The sequence below is a fragment of the Pholcus phalangioides genome, unplaced genomic scaffold, assembly GCF_987345545.1.
Source record: "Pholcus phalangioides strain wild (caught in Gottingen) unplaced genomic scaffold, Ppha-v1.0 ptg000006l_1, whole genome shotgun sequence".
Classification (NCBI taxonomy): Eukaryota; Metazoa; Arthropoda; class Arachnida; order Araneae; family Pholcidae; genus Pholcus; species Pholcus phalangioides.
Window position 1 is genome coordinate 3678360 of NW_028301599.1, and position 19739 is coordinate 3698098.

Below are 19739 nucleotides of genomic sequence, written 5' to 3' on the forward strand. Positions count from 1 at the left end.
TTTTATTAACATTTTTAATCGAATTGATCGAGTCGATTGACTCAACTAAAAATTTCAAATGCGATTAACTATTGATCGATTGAGCGACCCGATTAATCGGACCAGCCATAGTCATATAATTGAAATTATATGATTGAAATTATATGATTGAAATTATATGATTGAAATTATATGATTGAAATTATATGATTGAAATTATATGATTGAAATTATATGATTGAAATTATATGATTGAAATTATATGATTGAAATTATATGATTGAAATTATATGATTGAAATTATATGATTGAAATTATATGATTGAAATTATATGATTGAAATTATATGATTGAAATTATATGATTGAAATTATATGATTGAAATTATATGATTGAAATTATATGATTGAAATTATATGATTGAAATTATATGATTGAAATTATATGATTATGAAACAATCAAAGAAACAATTTTAGAATAAATAAATAAGTCTTTATTTATTTGAGGTCTCCCATAGACCCTTTTGGGTTAACTTCTGTTAGAACGCCACCACCACAAGAGTTATGTTCCTCTTGAATCTCGATTCAACCTTGGAATTTTAAATTTGAGTCGGTAGCCCGCAGTCTTCGTGAAACGCTTCAATTTAGCCCACAAGGTCTGAAAGGTTCTGAAAACCCCTTCCTCTTATAATTTTCATTGCCACGCCAAAATTCTGTCAAGACATAGATGTTCTTTCCGGAACGAGATCCAAAATTTTATTTGAACTACGATAGCAGATTTTGTTTGAAAAGTAAAACCTAGGCAGTTCGCTGTTTAACTAAGGGAAGCCCTTCATAGGCCGGCATTATATTGTATTTAGAAAAAATATTTTATAAAACGGTAAAACTGCAACCAATAAAAACGTATCGGTTGCATTCGAGCGAATGTAGCCAATAGACTTATATGTTTCTTTTTTTTTTTTTTTTTTTCAAGTTCGATAAAATATCTTTTACCAAACTGTTAGAGTGTAATTTCGGCCTCGGAAAGTTTACGCACATTTCGTCTCCGGCATTTCACCCCCGAAAATTTTGCTTCTGACAATTGGCCCCTCCTTTTCCGCCTTCCATGACCACTTGAGTAAGTGAGTGACCAATTAGGTGATGAAGTGTTTAGCGAATGACAAAGTGAGTAGGTGAGTGACTTTATAAGTGAATGAATAACCAAGACTGATTAAGTGAGTAGTCGGTGACCGTGGGACTGACGAAATGAGTGGAAAAGTGACCGCGAGACTGAGGAAGTGGGTGGTTGAGTGACCGCATGAGTAAATGACCGTTTCAGTAACCAAGTGAGTGGGTGAGTGACTGTATGAGTGAATAGCCGTATGACTGGCCAAATGTGTGACCACATGAGTGTGGTCACTCTTACCACAATACACTCATTCATACGGTCACTCACCCACTCATATGGTCACTCACCCGGTGACTCATACGGTCAGGGTGGGCGAAATGTACCGGGGAGGAAACGTACCAAGGGCGAGATATCAAAGGCGAAATTTCTGGATCCCCTCGCAGAATGATTGTATCGGAAGACGATATTTTTATATTGCATTCCACTGTGCTTAGAAACTTGGTGTAAACAAACATGCAGAAATACATGCTTCTGGATGCAGAAAAATATGTTTTGCATATTTCATTGATATAATGCGCCATCTATACTATTTAGGTTGAATTTTATGTGAGATACGTCATTTTTTTTAATACAACGTTATTAAAGAGTGAAATTTTGAATTACAGTAATTTCACACAACTTTATGGTCCAACAAAACACCATTTGCTAGATTTAACATTATAACTTCTGTATTCAAGCTATTCAAAATTTTTTTTCGCTGATATTGCCTTTGATTGCGCTGATATTGATTAAAGATAAAGCATTAACATTGAACACTTTTTTATTTCTAACGTAGCCCAAATATGCATTTAAAAAAAATAAATTTTGGACCATAGTGTGTTATGAAGTCCCATCGAATATTTCGTGCTATAAATCGCTCAAGAACCATAATTGATGGGAAAAACACAAATTTGCAGAAGACAGAGGCAAATTGCATATTTATTCGTTTTAATGCAACCACTTGTTCTTACAAAAGAAAAAAAAAATTGGAATCGAACCATGGTCAGAAGTTTAGTTTCATGACATAAAGACTTACGAAGAAGGGGTTTTCGAAATTCGACCGCTAAGGATGGGTTCAATAGGGAAGGTGTCGTATGGAGAAATATCATGCTGAGCCGAAACCGCTGGAGCTATAAATATGAAATTTGGTCAGTATTTTTGTATTTTAATGTACGGATTCACACCGAGACACGGTTTTTCAAAATCCAACCCCCTAAGGGAGGGAGGTTCAAAGACTATATGGAGCGAAATAACTGAGCCGAAATCGCTGAAGCTATAAATACGAAATTTAGTCAATATTAAATTTTATACTGTAGATGCCCACTAAGACGGGATTTCTGAAAATTCAACCCCTACGAGGGTCATGAGGGATTCAAATGTTATATGGGGGAATCATCAGTCATCATAGAGTAATTTTCAGATTACCAAATCTACGCGAGTGAAGCCGCTGGTAAAAGCTAGTGGTCCATAAAAATGGACCATAGTTGAGATCAAATTGCAATTTTCTATTATTTTTCCTATAATTATTTTTATACACATACAACTAAACTGTAAAAATTTTTATTAAACATATGTAAATACTAATTTACCTGTAACACAGAACATCAATAACGCAGAACAGCTTGATGTAGTTACTTGTGGCCGAGAAAGTCTGCAGCTGGGCAACATAACGTGAAAAACATAACCCCCCAACTAACAGCTGATTCGCAGGAAAATATCGGACAGAGGGTATTCTAACCAGATCTACATGTAACACCATCTATGTTTTCTATCTCTATCTCTATGTTTTAGTATTTAAATAGTCTCTTTTGGATGTTGCTAGCATTTCGATTATCGATGTTTTAGTGAGCAAAGGTGTTTGGACCATAGTTGTGTGGAATTACGGTATTCCTTACGGTAAAAAACTATGCAGTGATGAGTATTTTTAATCAAACTCCACCATTCTTTCATCAATTAGTTGATTTAATAAAGAAAAATATTAAATCATATGCCATGTACTTTATACAGTAGAATAACATGTTTCTCCTAGTTTCTTCATCTCTAGTAGTTTAACATGTTATTTTAACACTGCCGTCGCCTGGCAGTCGAGTGGTTAGGGAGCTAGCTTCTCACTGTGCAGGTCTGGGTCCGAATCCCGGTCTGGGCATGGATGTTTACTAACACTAACAAATTCCCAGGACGGATCATGCCAATCCCTTGGGAATACGTGTGAATCACGTTATTATTTTTAGTAGTTTAACATGTTTTACTGCTGTATTCGTAAATATAGTGTACTGTTATTTTGATAAATATTTCTTTTTTGCACTCTGACATCGGAATTTTTCATAAGTCGAACTAACGATAACTCAAAGTTTCTTTTCGGCAGCCTCGACTCATCGAGATTTAACTGTACAATGCTAAAAAATACGCGTCTATATTGGTATATAATGCGACTAATTCAACCCATGGACTCCTTATAAATGAAGTACAGCGATGCAATCACGAGATATTAATTTATCGCTCACGAGAGAGTCTGAAATAACTCTCCAAGATTTCACTTAATCTCGTATAAGATCGTTAAGGATCATGTCACGATGCTTTTAAATAAATGGATCCCGATTTCATAAGTAGAGTTTAGATCTTAAGAATCTCCTCGCTCGTGAGACGATATTCCGATACCAAGTTCGAGAGCATCCTACTAATCCTCCAATATAATCTTAATGTACGCTGAGGATTAAAATCTGAAGTTTCATATCAACTGCTAAGTAAGGTGCCCTCTAGGAATTTCTGGACTAAATGAATAAGCTGTGAGCAGAAGCCGTGTTGTAAGATAGTACTTTGAAATGAGATTTTCTAGTTGAGGGTGTCTCTCTACCATATATTGGAAGGACGATATTTGAAATGCAAACGATGAGATTGCAACTAAATATCGGGAACTGAAGTAATAAGAAAGTAACTTGAAATGTTTCCTGTAAAACTTCCTGTTAACTGCATTTATTGCTGTCCTCTTTTTTCTCAATTTTGCTCGGTTTTTTGAATTCGAATATCTGGACGAAAATGGTACTTAGTTAGAAATAATTTTTTTTTGTTGGTATCAGGAGGGACAAGGCAACAATGTCCTTATTGGGTTTTTGAGAACGCACAGGGTGTCCGTATAAAAAGCTAACATTTTTGTTTTATCCTTCTACCGGCCGAATTCAAATTTAGATTGATTTTTTTTTCTTTTTTTTCTTTTATCTCCTATTCTGATCCTTCGGTTTAGACACACCAATAAAAAAAAAAATTCATGAGAAAAAACTTTTTCTTGTGTTATCTGGACTTGCTCATCTCCATAAAAACAACATTAAAATTTAAAAAAAAAGAAATTTATTCTTCCTTAAAATAGGCGATTCAAAAAAAAAATAAATTCATAGTGTATGTTTTGAAATGATTGAAACCTTTGTTCTTTGAATGAAATATGAATCTCACACTTTCAGTAAAAGAAAATTAAGTGTTTTCATGAAGAAAAATTGGACAATTTTTTTTTTGTTATGATTAATAATACATGTTTCCCTTTGGGAATATTGGCCGTTAAAAAGTTAATACGAATACAACCCCTTACAACATGAATGACATATCGGAGTACTTACACATTATTTGGATACTTTTTCTCTCTGGAAGCATGCCTCTATGATCAACGGTTTGCCAGTAAATAGCTGTACAAGCTGTTAGCTATGTTCCCTGTATATCTGCTTCACCATTATAACAGATAGTTTTGTTTTTATTCAATAGATGACAGCAGGTGTCCGAGTTTAACGCAGTTTTTCGTATTTATAATAGCGAAGTATAAATATGAAATATGTATTCAAGGAAATTCAGTGATAATATTTTTTGGGCATGTAAATTTTATGTACATGTCTTGTAAATCATGTTTTATGCAAGCATTTTTAATCATCATTTTGATCAAATTATGCTCAACGAAAATTGATGATTTTTGTTTCAAATTGAGTTTGATGAAAGTTTTAGAAGACGATCAAACTCCATGGTCTCTATTGTCAGCATTAGTTTTTGTATTCTTGGAAGCATTTGTTCATCTCCTCACAAGTACCATTCGGAAGAAGTTTCTAAAAATACAAGCAACAATCGAAAGTAGTTTCGAAATCAGCGAATTCTAACTAAAAATAACAGATTTTTTTTAAAAAAATGACAAGGTCTAAATGCAAAAATTACTGGTTATAGCAATTATGTTTAGCATATTCAATTGCTTGAAGCGGGCAGCCTCGATTTCTGAACCTATTCCTATATTTGTTTACATCTACCGAATAGGGGAGTGAAATGAATGAAATACATATTATTTATAGCATCTATTAACATTATATGAGCATAAAAAATATTCGATTGAAATTCGATTAATCGGTCGATTAATCGATTAAAAAGTTTTGATTAACCAGTTAAAAGTTTTAGTAGATTCCCATAATTCATAATGGTGTCATAATTCATGTGTGTTTTTAAATTATATTATAAATGTATATATATATATTTTTTTAATGTGATACGAATTCTACTTCAACTTTAGTCAATGTTGACATGAAGCTTCAAACGATTTTCTGATATGAATTCGCAAAATTAAATTTTTTTTCATATTTCTTATGAAGTTTACTATAATTTCATAAATGTTTTTGAAGTTAGCCCTTTTTATTTTACCACGTTGTTGGAAAACATACACCGAAATCAAAAATTTGTCACTGCTTCTTTCAATTTTTCATGCCGATTTTTGACCTCTTTTCCAGGGGTGAGGGAATTATTTTATTTGAAAAGGGCACAGTGGACCGAATAAGTTTGGGAAACATTGGTATAAGTCCATCAAAAAATTATTGAACCGTTTACAATAATTAGATAATTCTTCTTCTTAAGACATTGGAAAGTATTCCGAATTATTTTCTCGTGTTGTTGTCTGCAGAACTAATCATGAATTTTAAATTAAAGAAATGATTAAAGATGATGATGAAAAGAAAAGATTATGATCATTCATTGGAAATATTCTCTATAAGTTCAGTAGTTTGATGGTATGTTTCACTAAGAGTATAAATTACTTTTCAATGCAATAAACAATTATTACATGGTATTCATGAATTATAGCTATTTATATACGTAATAATCACAGAAAATAATCAGGAATGCTAATTAATTCAACGATCAGAATGTACTTTCTCCAAAGCATTTTTATGAAAATAAAGTGTTAATATTTTTAAAATCATTTTCAAAATATTTTGATAGACTCTTTTAGGAATTGATAACATCATTTTTATGTCGTGTAGGTTTCATACCTCAACTCAATCAACAGAAGTATAAGACTCATTCAAAAACTAATCAAGAGATATTTCTATAAACATCGTATAAGATAAATTAAATTGTTTTCACTCTAAATATATTTGAAGTAAAGCCTCTTTCCACGAGATGGCATCCCTTGATGACATTTTTTTGCCAGGCTTAATAGGGGCTCCAAATGAAAACCATTCTCAAGTGGACCGTAGTTTTATCAGAAAAGAAAATAAACTATTTTATTATTAATTCATACCACGGGGAGAAAAAAAATTACTATACAAGAGAAAGGAAGCAAGTAAGAGGAGAAAGAATCCATTGCAAGAGAGCTCCACATTTTATTACTTGACATCATGACTGTCAATCTTTTCAGTTAAGTACGAGTAAAAGTGCGCTATCTCTTTTCGCAAGATGAGGTTGTTTAGCGACAAAAAAATAAAAAGAAAAGGGAAAACAGAACGTATATATCCGTATGAAAGTATAAACATTCTGCTATTTATCCAGGTTTTCCTCTTCCAGAAAGCGATACCCGTAAAAAGCGTTTAGTACTCACTCCCGCACGTTGTCCTAGACTAGCTTCTGAGAGGAATCGATTCGCGCGTGTTTTAGAGAAGCCCGTGGCCACTGGAGGGTCCTACAAAGGGACATAAACTCCACTTTCGTAGCTGTAAATGTCTATCCTATCAGCAGTATATATGCCCGGAGAGGACGTGTTTACTACGGCTAGACGTTTTTTCTACGTTAGTGCCTCTATTTCTCTTCGAAGAAGAGTCACTTCAAAGGATGAGGACAGACTCTAGTTTGTAGGACTTTGTGCTCTTTCTACTCGACTCTGTCTTTTTTTTTTTGTTCTAACTTTTCGGAACGAAGGGAAAAAATTCTTAAAACTCATTTCTAATTGAAAAATGAATGTACAGTGAACATTTCTCAGCGGGCTTCAATCTGAAACATAAGTGAATTTAGTTCCGCATTGATAAAAATACTTGCCATTACAACAAATTCGAGTAGCAGAATATTTTCGTAATTCTTCTGGTTCGGTAATACTTCTACTTTGATTGCAGAAACATTATCTATTATCATTTAGTCGTAATGTATGTTATATAAATTCAACATGCCTAAAAGTACTACTATAAATGTCAAAATTGGAAAGAATTATTATGCAGTTGAATCTGGACTTCTGAAAATAATTCTCTTCTGAAAGTGTACCATGAAAACCGATAACCTATCTCGTATCGCACTTTTCGCATTTAAATTAACGAATACGCTATTCATTATTTTCTAAACGTAAACAAAAATTAACTACCGTTTATGAATGTAAATTACTACCATACAGGTCAGTGTTTCTTAATCTTTTTCGTTCATGATCTTCTTTGGACCATAGTTTAATCTCGTGGTCCTCTGTCCTACTTAGCCCCCTCCCCCTTCCAAATATTAAGGTGAAAACCCTTTTCACATTTTGAATTCATTTTTTTCCTTTTTTTGAGTGAGTTTATAAAGATCAAATGAAATTTAAGTATGATCGATCTCCGGACCCCTAGGATAGTTTCGGACTTCCTCTTTTGGGAAGGACTGGGGGTGGGGGGAGTTCTATGCATGACCATCTCAACATCCTGCGGAAGTGATATTCTCGGACCCCGTAAAAACCTTACCCATAAATAGACTCACTCTCAAAAGCATGGTACTAGGTCTTGTCCTATATGCCCTCTATGGACATAATCCCACCCCAGGCTATGCTTGGATGTACCTACGAGGTGAAATGGTCCTGTTTTATGGGTGTTGCTTCTGGAATGTGAAAATAGTCAAAATTTTTCCACCACATATTTCTCTTAATTTTTTAACTATATATTCCTTTCCCACCATATTATTTTCCCACAGCATTACATTATTTTCTTAACTACATATCTTCACATCTGATTCCTTTTCATGCCTCTCTGTGGCCTTCTTAGCCTCCTTTCATGGATCTCTCCCCATTTGATTTTCACCCGTGGCCTCCTTAGAATATCAGAGGATCGCAAGGGGGCCATATGACAACAGGTTGGGAAACACTGCTAAGCTACAATGGAAAACGGAGTTAGTTACATCTTTTCAGAGAAATGTATCTTCCACTTTCATCTTTCTCACGAATTGAAACATGTTAACAAATACTTTTCGCTTTTACCTTGGATTACTCGATAGTCGAGTTAATACTACAATTATGTTGTCGATTTTTTTTTTATCTTACATATTATAAGCTGTCAGTTATTATTTACTTCCATCATTTTTCCAGTCACTTTGTATGATAAAAGTTTCATTCGCATAATATAAGCTTAGTGGAAGTTGAAAATGGGATAGTACAATGAAAAATAAAAGCAAAAACATTTCGGTTATTTTTGCAAGACCTGATTGACATCAAAATTAATTAATAAATGTTCTTTAGAATTTAACAATATTTCAACTTTCTATATGTATTTCAGTGATTGTATGTCACACTGTGTCACATAGACTATAAAGGGTAGTAAAAATTAACTGGCACTATTCAGATGTATGTAGCACCCATTTTTATGGAGATATTTTGATTTAAGCTGAGTAGTGTGAGTTCAGTAATACGCATACTATTCCGACCAATGCAGCGCCCGTTGTGATGAATGAATTTTATAGAAACTTTGTTTATACGTCATTTGTACATTGGGAAAAATATAACCTTAATAAAAAAAGGCCACTTTTTAACTGGTGGTCAAAAATTGAATTATTATTTTTTATTGAATCCTTATTTCCCCGAATTGTCTATATATCCTATATATACACCAAGCTTTTCATCAAAATAATTTTCCATCAGAATAGGTGCTACATATGTCTGAGTAGTGTCCGTTTATTTATAACCACCCTGTATTTTCACAACAAATGCGCGTAAAAACGCGTAACCAGTACATAAGTAGTCCTCACATCTTTCAATATGGTGAAAATCCTCAAAAACTACCATTTGTCTTTAAATTTATTCCAAATTCTGTTGACTTATATTTTTTGAAATATGCTATGTTACATGAATATCACTATATACATCTCTATTACTTTAGTCTTCCTGAAAATTTCCAATACATTAAGAAAAAACTGAATCCTTTAATATTGCATCAACATCGTAAGCATATGATAAAGTAGTCTAAAACAAAATTGAATTAAAATCGACTCAAAACAAAGTAAATTGCTTATAATTGCTTATAATTGCTGCTATCAAATTGAATAGCATATTTACGATCTAATTATAAATATTCGATTTATGAAAAATCAAGTCAACACCAATTACAAATAAACCTTATAAAAAAATCACGAAAGTTAAAATTCGCATCGGACTAGAATTTCAGCTGGCTGAAAACTTTTCTGAAAAATAAGAATGTCATAAAAAGAATTCTACGTAACATTTATAAATTCTCAAAAAAATTTCTTCTTACTAAACTCAAAAATACGGCAGAAAACAACGATAATAATAAATTCATACAAAAAGAGTACTTGAAAGAGAGAAAAGCAAGAATTTAAAAATGATACATGAATGTCGAAAAATAATGAGACATCATTTCCATAAGTGGAATATGTAAATCCTAGCATGAGCACTGCTACATAATAATGCTACTCATGAGAAAATTCAACTATGAATAAAAATATACGTATTCATGTTAGGTAAAATGAAAATAAATATTATGTGAAACTATAACTTCCGCCAGAAAAGTGGTTTTTATATCGTTTGCATGATAATGATAAGGTCTTCCTGAGAGAACCAAAAAAAAAAAAGTTATTTTCTTGCCTTGTACGCTTCCATATATTACATGAGGCATAATATTTTGCCTAACGACACATCAGAGAAAACTCGAAGTGATTTAGAGTTCAGAGAAACGAGATGAAAAAGAAATATTAAACGTATTCTGGCACAGCTCTGTTATATATTTACAAAATAAACTATGGAAAATACACAGTATATACGGTAAGAGAAAAGGGAAAAGTCCTGTGAAAGAAAGTAGAAAAAAAAATGCTATTTTTTTTTCTAGGTCATTTCTTACCCACAAGAGACTACTTTGGGCAAAGTAAACCGATGAAAACAAAACATGGAGCCTGGGAATAAGACAAATTGCGAAATCTTGTGGATGGAGAGGAAAAAAAAAAGGAATTCTATAAAAAAAAAACGGGAGAAAAGCACTTGAAAATTTCCCTCGGGCCCGATCAATGAACGTGGGTCTAAACAAAAATTTAAACCAGAAGAATTAAAAAGGACAAAGTAAATAAAGCGAGAAATTGTGTTTCGTTTTGTGATTCTTACTAAGCAAAGGGGGAAAAAAGCAAACAAAAGAAACTTTTTTTCGTTTTAAGTGATGAGAAAGGGTTTCTGTTCTCAGAATAAAAGTATATATATAGATTCTGAAGTACTTATAAGGATACTTGGGAAGAATTCGGTCCTCCAGGTCTCCGGTATATAATCGTTTTTATCGTCGAAATACAATAACCAGTTCCTATTGAGAAGTCGTTCATCATTCAATGTCCAAATCCTTTTCTAAGCGTGATATTTTTTTGTATGGTTGTTGCTTTTTTTTTTTTGAAGCTATATAGATGTTTTTATTGTTTGTTTTTTTAGTAAGGAATGTATTATGTTGCTATTGGCTGTAGAGATTATTTTTTACGTGGTAATGATATAATTATTTTGAATTGTAGCTGTCCAAATCCAATGCGAATTCCGTGTACCTACAACACGTAGATCTCAGTACCACCGGCATCTATCGATGCGAGATATCAGCAGAAGCCCCGTCCTTTGACACCGCCGAAGCGGAAAAAGAAATGAAAGTTTTCGGTAAGTGTTTTACTTGGATGCTAATGTGTACAGAGTGGTTATCAAATATATTTGCTATTATACGGGCAACCTCGCGGCCACAATAGTCAAGGATTGCAAATAAAATTCGGGATATAGGTGTTTCCGTGTATTTGCTCCAGAATGACAAGAGAAACAAAAACCTAGCTCGTGTGGTTCAAGGCGCGAATGCGAGCCGATCTCCTCTTTAAAAAGTCTCGCCACAGAGAGCGCCAGACCTACAAACAGTATAAATGTAATTCAATCATACACATCACTCACTTCACTTCTGAAATATAGATGGCGGCACTGAAAAATCAAACACAACACTACATACGCACTCAGACTGTTAGGTACACACACACAGTTACTCTTCCGGCACAACTCAATAGGTAGTAAATCGCCCACAGATGGTGATAGACCTGACTTGTACTCGGTTTGAAAGAAAAAAAAAAAGTTCGTGTGGTTACGGTTGCAGCAACTGAATTTCGAACACTTTTACCCATTGCAAAGTGATCACGCAATAAAAAACGTTCGAACGGTACCCTTGTAATATGACGTACATCGGCTCTAGACGCAGACAAAGGAACGTGAAACAGCCAATGCAGATGATATTTCTGCCACAGGAAGTTTCCCACCGGGGGGTTAGCGCACCAACACCTTCTTTCTCCGTCTTCGTTTAGAGTTGGCGTTTATCATTATACAGTTGCCGTTCTAACGCCATTAGTGTATTTCCACTGCGCAGATCACTTTGCAATGTATAAAAACGAGTGTTGCGCTTGAAATTTTTTTCAAACTTTTGCTGCCGTTTCTATTCATTCGCGAGCACATACTCCGAAGCACCTATATCTAGAATTTCAGTAAAATTCGTTGATTTTTGCGACACCTAGGAAGTCGTATTCTGACAAAGTCAGTTTATGACCACCCTATATATAACTTTGGTAAGAAGTAGAATCAATTTAAAGTGAATAGAGATCACTGCATAAACATGTACTGAGACTCCAGTTTAATCATCTGATTTATGAACTTGACCGTTTTAAATAATACATCAAAGTTTGGATCTATTATTGCAAATTTTTTAGCAGTCGATAATAGAAGGAAGTAAATTTTCGATAAGATCAATTCATATTCACTCAAACAAGTATTTTTCATATACGTGCACAATTTTCTAAAATTTCGGATTGATTTTTTGACTGATATTCCCTCATTTTCAAAGTATTGACTTTTTTTCAAGTTTAACTTGAGGGGTTTTTCACTTGCTCAGGCTTCTAATTTCTTTCTGCGCAGAAAATGTTTTTACTATTATTTATTTTTTCATTCTATTCATATGATTATGAATAACAGACAATTACAGAAAATCGTACTTAAGTTTTTCATTAAAAAATTATAAAATTTTGATTCAGTTAACGATTCAAATTTACCTTTTTTAAAGTGGACAAAAATTGAAAAGCTCTTTGAATTTTTTCCATGGGATATAAATAATCTAGTTTTTAGACAGATTTTGTAACTCAATTAGATTATGAATCTATGTAATTATATCAAGTATCTAGATATCATCATACTGATTTTCCATGAAGCCATATCGTTTGGGTAGATTTAGTTAAATATTTATTTTCATTAGCGCCCCCTAGGGGCAAAGATTACGGGGAAGTCAATTTCGGGAAGAAGCAGATACACGGGCAAGTCAATTTCGGGAAGAAGCAGATACACGGGCAAGTCAGATAAGTGGTTAATCCCTTACCATTCAGCCGAAGTGGGTTCGGGCAACTCATAACTGCAGTTTTTGCAATTAGACGATTTTTTTGAGGCGAGAAAAATTAGTTTTTCTTATCGTCTAATAGGACAAATTGAGTTGATCTTTTTTTACTTATACAGTGCACAAAATTAAATAGGGAAGAAAACTTCCATTTATATATTTGATACATTTTTCTAAGACACATTCTACAGTTGGGGGGTGGGATTAATTATTTTCCTCTTATGCTTATACGCATTTGCAATAATTACTTTGGCTCGGATGTGTTGGAATCTTCTGATTTCGCAAAGCTTTAAGAAATTATAATTTTTTGTCTTTGTAGTACTGCCTTCAGAAGGACCGACTCTGACCGGAGGCAATCAAGAATATCACATAGGAGACACAGTAGTCGTCAATTGCACATCGGCGAAGTCAAAGCCCGCAGCCACACTCCGATGGTACATCAATGATGAACTGGTATGCTTGAGACAATGATTTTTATCGACCTAATCTAACACGATGAGTCCCTACTGATTTATACGGCAAAATAGACTAAAAACTGTAGTTCTGGGATTAAAGATCTGCAAAATTGTGTTGCTAAAATTACCAAACTTTTACTTTTTAACTTACTTTGCTTTTACATTGATGTGATTCAGCGTATGTATTCAAACACTTGAGAGAGCAATCTCGTCGAGAACTGATTTCTTTCCCGGACATTGTCAAGATTTTTCCAACATGATATAGAAAAATTAGACATATGAAAACTTTTGATGCCTTGATGTTTTTTTTTTCTTGTTATTGGTTATATATGTACACATTACGACATTCAATTCATAAACTAGTACTAATAAAAGAATGGGTACAGAAAACAGAAAATCTAGTTTATGTTGTTATAAAAAAAAAAATACATATATTATAATATATTTTCTCAAACTACAAGATTAAAGGGTGATTCACGTGTCCCAAATTAATAACAATTCAAAGGAATTTAAAATAAATTTAGTTCTGAAATGAAGTAAAATGCAAAAAATATCTCCAGAAAATATTAAATCCAATAGTGACAATTTCATACCTGTAAGATGGTAAGATGGTTATTGCGAGAGATATAGAATTTAAAATTTATATGCAGGCCTCTAATAAAAAGATTATTAATCTGACATATTTGAGTCACTTCATATCATTCGAGAATAAATTTGCTCAATAACATTTTAATCAAAACTAATCCGGGCATCGAGTATAGGGGATTCTTTATATTCGCTTTCTCATACGGATATTTTCGTATTCCTTTTCATACCGTGTCGTTTCAGCATCTAAATATATTAAAAATCAAGAATTTTATATGTTATCATCGATAACTAGATTCATTCTTATTCGAATATTACGAGGTGAATTTCTTTTGGTATAAGATAGATAAATGCAAATTTATTCATTGATTTTTTTCCTTTGAAAGATTAGTGGCAGGGTGGAAACTTCAATTTTTATATCCTTCTTCAGTTATGAATTAACAGGAGTGAAACCATCACTTCCCCTATATCATTTTTCTCACCATTCTTCCATATTTTATTTTAAATTCTAGAATGAACGATACATTAGTATTTTTTCTAATATTCTTTGCAAAGTTTTCTGTACGTGCACAGTATCTGACTTTGCCTATAGAATAGAAGCTACATAAATTAAAAGTTACCACGTTTGTGATTCAACTGCTAATTAGATAATTGGAATTCGATTTAAATATGGGGTTGATTGGGTTAAGTCTGCTGAATTCCCTTTCTCAATAATATATGGTCATAGACTCAGAAAATAATGATTCAAAAATTTTTTCACTGCCGATAATAAGACACCCACATATGGCCACACAGGAAGCTATGGATGGCCCGACTTAACCCTGACCAACTCTCCAGTGCTGGCACAAAATATAGAGTGGTACGTAGGGGAGGAGACGACACAGAGTAGTCATTCTTATATCCATATGTCCATAAAAACGACTACCATGACTACGACAAGAAGAAGTTATCGCACCACCCAAAGAAGGCTCCAAAACTTTACAGGATATCTTAAAAATTGCATTCCAGACCAAATAGCTAATATTAAGAGATGTTATACTTCACAAGACCTGGAGAAAGCGACGGAATCCTTGTTCCAAGTACTGACGACGGCGAGTGACCGGACACTTCTTGCAGCCGAGACCAATGACAGAGTCAATGACAAAAAGAATCAGTCGAAGTGGTGGAACAGAGAGTTAGAAATCGAAAGGAAACATTCAAGAGCCTTGAAGAGGCGTTTCCAGAAGGCATCAGAAGAGGACAAACCCAGGTTGCGAGCGATGTTTTGTAAACACCGGGCGATGTATACAAAAATGGTACGTAAAACTAAGATTGCGTCTTGGAGAAAGTCATGTGAAGATGCAACGGTGGTTTACGGCACCAACTATCGAGCAACAATGAAAAGTAAATTTTTTCCCCAACTCATGATGGGGAAGACAGGTAACGAGACAATCCTAGAAGCGGCCGCCCGACAACTTCAAACAATACATCCAGATGTCCCAGACTCTTCAACCCAATCCACACAGGATTCTTATGAGGTAGCAGCATATCCTGACTCTCCTAGATATCGTGATAGACCAATTTCCAAATCAGAGATAAGAAGGATTATAGACAATTTAGACAATAACAAGGCGCCTGGATTGGATAGAGTGAATAATCGAATGACCAAGGCAATCAACAGATCCTTTCCAGATCTACTACACACCTTATTCAACAAGTGCTACTCAATCGAATGTTTCCCAAGTCATTTTAAAATCGGAAAGCTCCTCTTATTTCTTAAAAGAGGCCGTAACCCCAATGACTTGAGGTCATATAGGCCAATATCTTTACTCTCCTCTGTTGGTAAAATATTGGAGCGAATTATAGTTCAGCGCATCATGTATTACACGGAAAGGGTTGACTGGTGGCACAGTCATCAGTATGGGTTCCGACAAGGCAAATCAGCTGAGATGGCTTTGGAAGATATGATGATAGAAATTAAGTCTCAGCGAGACAAAGGAAACGATGTAGCCGTCATATCTCTAGACATTGAAAGTGCCTTTGATAACATAAGGTACGAATCTATCCTTCGCCGAATCGTGGAAATGCCTGTCCCTCCACAGCTCAAGGCAATTTTGTGTGACATTCTGCACGATCGACAAGCTGCGATTGTGACTGCAAACACCAAACATGGCCCCCGCTCTGTCCCTTGTGGGATATAAGCAGGCTACCTTGCGGCTGGGCCATGCTGGAAGAAGAAGAAGAAGAAAAAAAAAAAAACAACACCGTAAGCCACAGGGCTCATCGCCTCCGAATCACGGCAATCACATCCCCAAAAATCACACCCCCCCCGGAAACCCCCGCCATGGAGCCCGGGCGGATCGCCCGCAAGAGGCCAACGAAAACATTCCGAGCCATCCGCCTTCATCACTGTGCTGTGTCCCCAACCATCAGCCAATCTGCAACACCAACTTCTCTCATCTTGTCTTCTGTTGGAAGGGTTTTTTTTCATAGGTCCGAATCTGAAAATAGAACATGAAAAACGGGATACAAATGTACAAATTCAGGTCCAATGAACTATAAATATGTGAGTGGGAATTATCAATATTGATCAATTGCTGGTATTAATAATATCACAAGGCTGAAGGAGCCGGGGGACTTTCCATTGCCAGTTAGAGACTTATTTAGATATGGATATTATAGACCTAATGACGAGATCAAGTCCGGAGAAAGTACAAAGTTCACTTGAATATACAAGGTTCAGTTGCGCACTAGTGGATTCACCGGCGGTATACATTCGAATACATGAATATATTGATGAAAAACAATAATTATGGCGTTTCGTATAGCAGTTGCGATTGTGACTGACGCGGGATCGACTACTAAATATCTGCAAAAGGGAGCACCACAAGGGTCGTGCTCGGGTCCTCTTTTATGGAATCTAGTTCTCGACGAGCTGTTGAAAATGGAGTGGCCAGCCAATATCCGTGTCCAGGCCTTTGCCGATGATATACTTGTTATTGCGTCTCACCAGACGATCAAAGGAACTGCAGAGCTAGCGGAAACGGCGCTCCAATCCATCACAAATTGGTTATTATCCCATAGCCTTTGCCTGTCTGCGAGCAAAACGAGATTTCTCTGGATCTCAAAGAAGCGTCCCCCATCGATTTGGATGATGGGAAAGACAATAAAAAGAACTACGGTATTGCAGTATCTAGGAGTTTCCATTAGCCAAGATCTCAAATGGGAATCCCATATCCAGAAAATGAAGGATAAAGTTGCTGCTACCCTGCAGAAGATGCGACTTATGGCCGGAGGAAAGTGGGGCATTAATCAAGAAATGCGCAGAATCCTCTATTTGACGGTGGCAGAGCGAACTATGGCTTACGGCGCGTCAATCTGGTGTGCATCGCCTCAGGTACAGCTTTCAAACAGACTGAACTCAATTCAGAGAGGATACCTGTTGTACACCTCAGGAGCTTATAGTACAACCCCGACAAATGCTCTCCAGACTATCTTGGGCCTCCCTCCGTTGAGCCTGAAAATGGAGTTTCTAGCTAAGTCGGCTCGCCTACTCCAGCTCCGCAAAACAGTCTCAACGACGGAAATTACATTGGATCCTCAGGCATATGAACGAAAAATAAAGGGTTGGTCATCCCACCCGTCAGTCGGGCTGCGGAATAGCCAAATACGTTTTGGCGTACCAGAAAAAGAAGGTGAGCTGCTTCAGTCATCCACACTTATATACTACACGGATGGATCAAAGTCGGAAAAAGGGACTGGAGCAGCATACGTTAAGACTAAAGGTAAACAAGTAATAGCCCGATGGTCGGTCAAGCTAAAGGATGATAACTCAGTGTTTCAGGCTGAGCTTTTCGCCATCTACAACGCAGTCTTAGATGCTTCTTTACATCGAAAAGCTGCCCTAATTAGATCTGACAGTCGCTCCAGCATACTGGCGGTCTCTAATCCTCAGTCTAGTCATGAAATGGCTAGGACAATAAGAAAACTTCTCTGCAATCACACCAGAATAAGCCTCTCTTGGGTAAAAGCACATATAGGCCAATGGGGTAATGAATTGGCGGATACCACGGCGAAGGAAGCTACCGAAGACGGAATCATTACAGGTGACCTGCTGCTTCCCGCATCACACGCCAAAGCAATCCTATGGAAGGATCTAATGAATAAATGGCAACAGAGGTGGGATGACAACACAGAGCCCGGTCGATCAACTCATAGCATCCTGCGACATGTAATGCCTCGGAACCATAAATGGTCACGTGAGATGATTATGTTCGTAACGGGCCATGGTCCATTTCCGGCTAACCTTCATAGGTTCAAATCAATCCCCAGTGATAAATGCTCATGTTTGGCCATAGGCACGCCTCTTCACTACGCAACTCTATGCCCCAAGACAACGGCTTTCCACTTCAGAGAGCCAGCTGAACATCTGCGAATACCTTGGCTTGAGTGCATCCTGAAGCGGGAAGATTCGAAAAGTGAAATACGTAAACTGGTCCGCTTTCTAGAGCAGCACCCTGAGGATATCAGAACTACAGTCCCGGAGCCAGAACCAGATAGAGAGCCACCTATGCCAGTTAGGAGATCCACTAGACTACGACGTCAACTACACCCAGACAGCGATCTCGTACATCTGTTTAGAGAAGAGGAAGAAGAAGAGCAGCCTGAGTAGTCGAGAATAGTTTGATCCACGCTGGCTTATCGAAAAGATGCATACAGGCAGCAATTACTGACGAATATCTTTGGACCAAATCAAACTACACGGTGCAGCGATTAGATCAACCCAGCAGCAGATTGACAGCTCTCATTGATGTGATAGTTACTGATCCAATGAAAATCCCTAAAGAGAAGCAGATCAAATTTTATCAAGAACTATTCCCGATTATGACGATTATTATGTGATTTATAACCTGTGATTTACAATTGTGATTTATTTACATGAATCACCGTTTTTCAATTGCGAATTTTATACTTGTTTACTGGCGAGGTGCGTAATGGCACCTGCCCATGTATGTAATATATCTTTCTCAAGATCAATAAATGGTTAGGTTCCCCCGGAGGAACCCGAGTCCCCAGGGACAATGTGCTTATATCACTGAGTGTGACAGAGCCTGGGTGTCTCTCGGTTCCTATCACTATCACTATCACTATATCTTTCCCACAAACTGGATCATGTTCTTTGAGACACAAGTTTTTAATAAAATCTGATTTATTATCTGAAAAAATAATGCAGCAAATTAACTTATTTTGTGTTTTCAATTCCTTAATATATATATATAAACAGAATTATATTTATATTTTCAAATTTAAGGTTGGAACTGAATACGAAACGGAGTACTCGACGACGCTGCATGCGGACGGCTTAGAAACTTCGAGTCTGGGACTAAAATTCACGGTCACGACGGAGCATTTCAGGCGAGGAAACATGCGTCTGAAATGCACGGCTACCATATCAAGGATATACACGATGAGCAATGAAGAAATGGTCTTCAATGGAAGGCAGCAGACATCGGGATTGCACATTAGTGAGAACATGAGTTGTAAGTATCATCAACTTAATTTAATAAGATGCAAGGGTAAATATTTCTTCTCGAGCATAGTGAAGATTCCGATCCAATTACATTACAGCCCATACTAAAATACAAAAATATTACGAGACGTACAGGCAAGTGCCCATACTTGGCACAGCGGCCTAACTTAGGGCGATTAGCTTTTTGTTCTAACATGTTGGTACCCCTGACGGTTGTTGAG

At 35.9% G+C, this 19739-nt stretch overlaps 1 protein-coding gene across 1 annotated transcript in view; it reads left to right on the forward strand.

The window, feature by feature from the left end:
* The window catches only part of LOC149085678 (uncharacterized), a 113750-nt gene that overhangs the window by 92150 nt on the left and 1861 nt on the right, over nucleotides 1-19739 (forward strand). The window contains exons 4-6 of the mRNA XM_089232476.1: nucleotides 11081-11216; nucleotides 13289-13422; nucleotides 19300-19528. Of these exons, the coding sequence (XP_089088602.1) occupies nucleotides 11081-11216; nucleotides 13289-13422; nucleotides 19300-19528 (499 nt within the window). The remainder of the gene's footprint in view (nucleotides 1-11080; nucleotides 11217-13288; nucleotides 13423-19299; nucleotides 19529-19739) is intronic.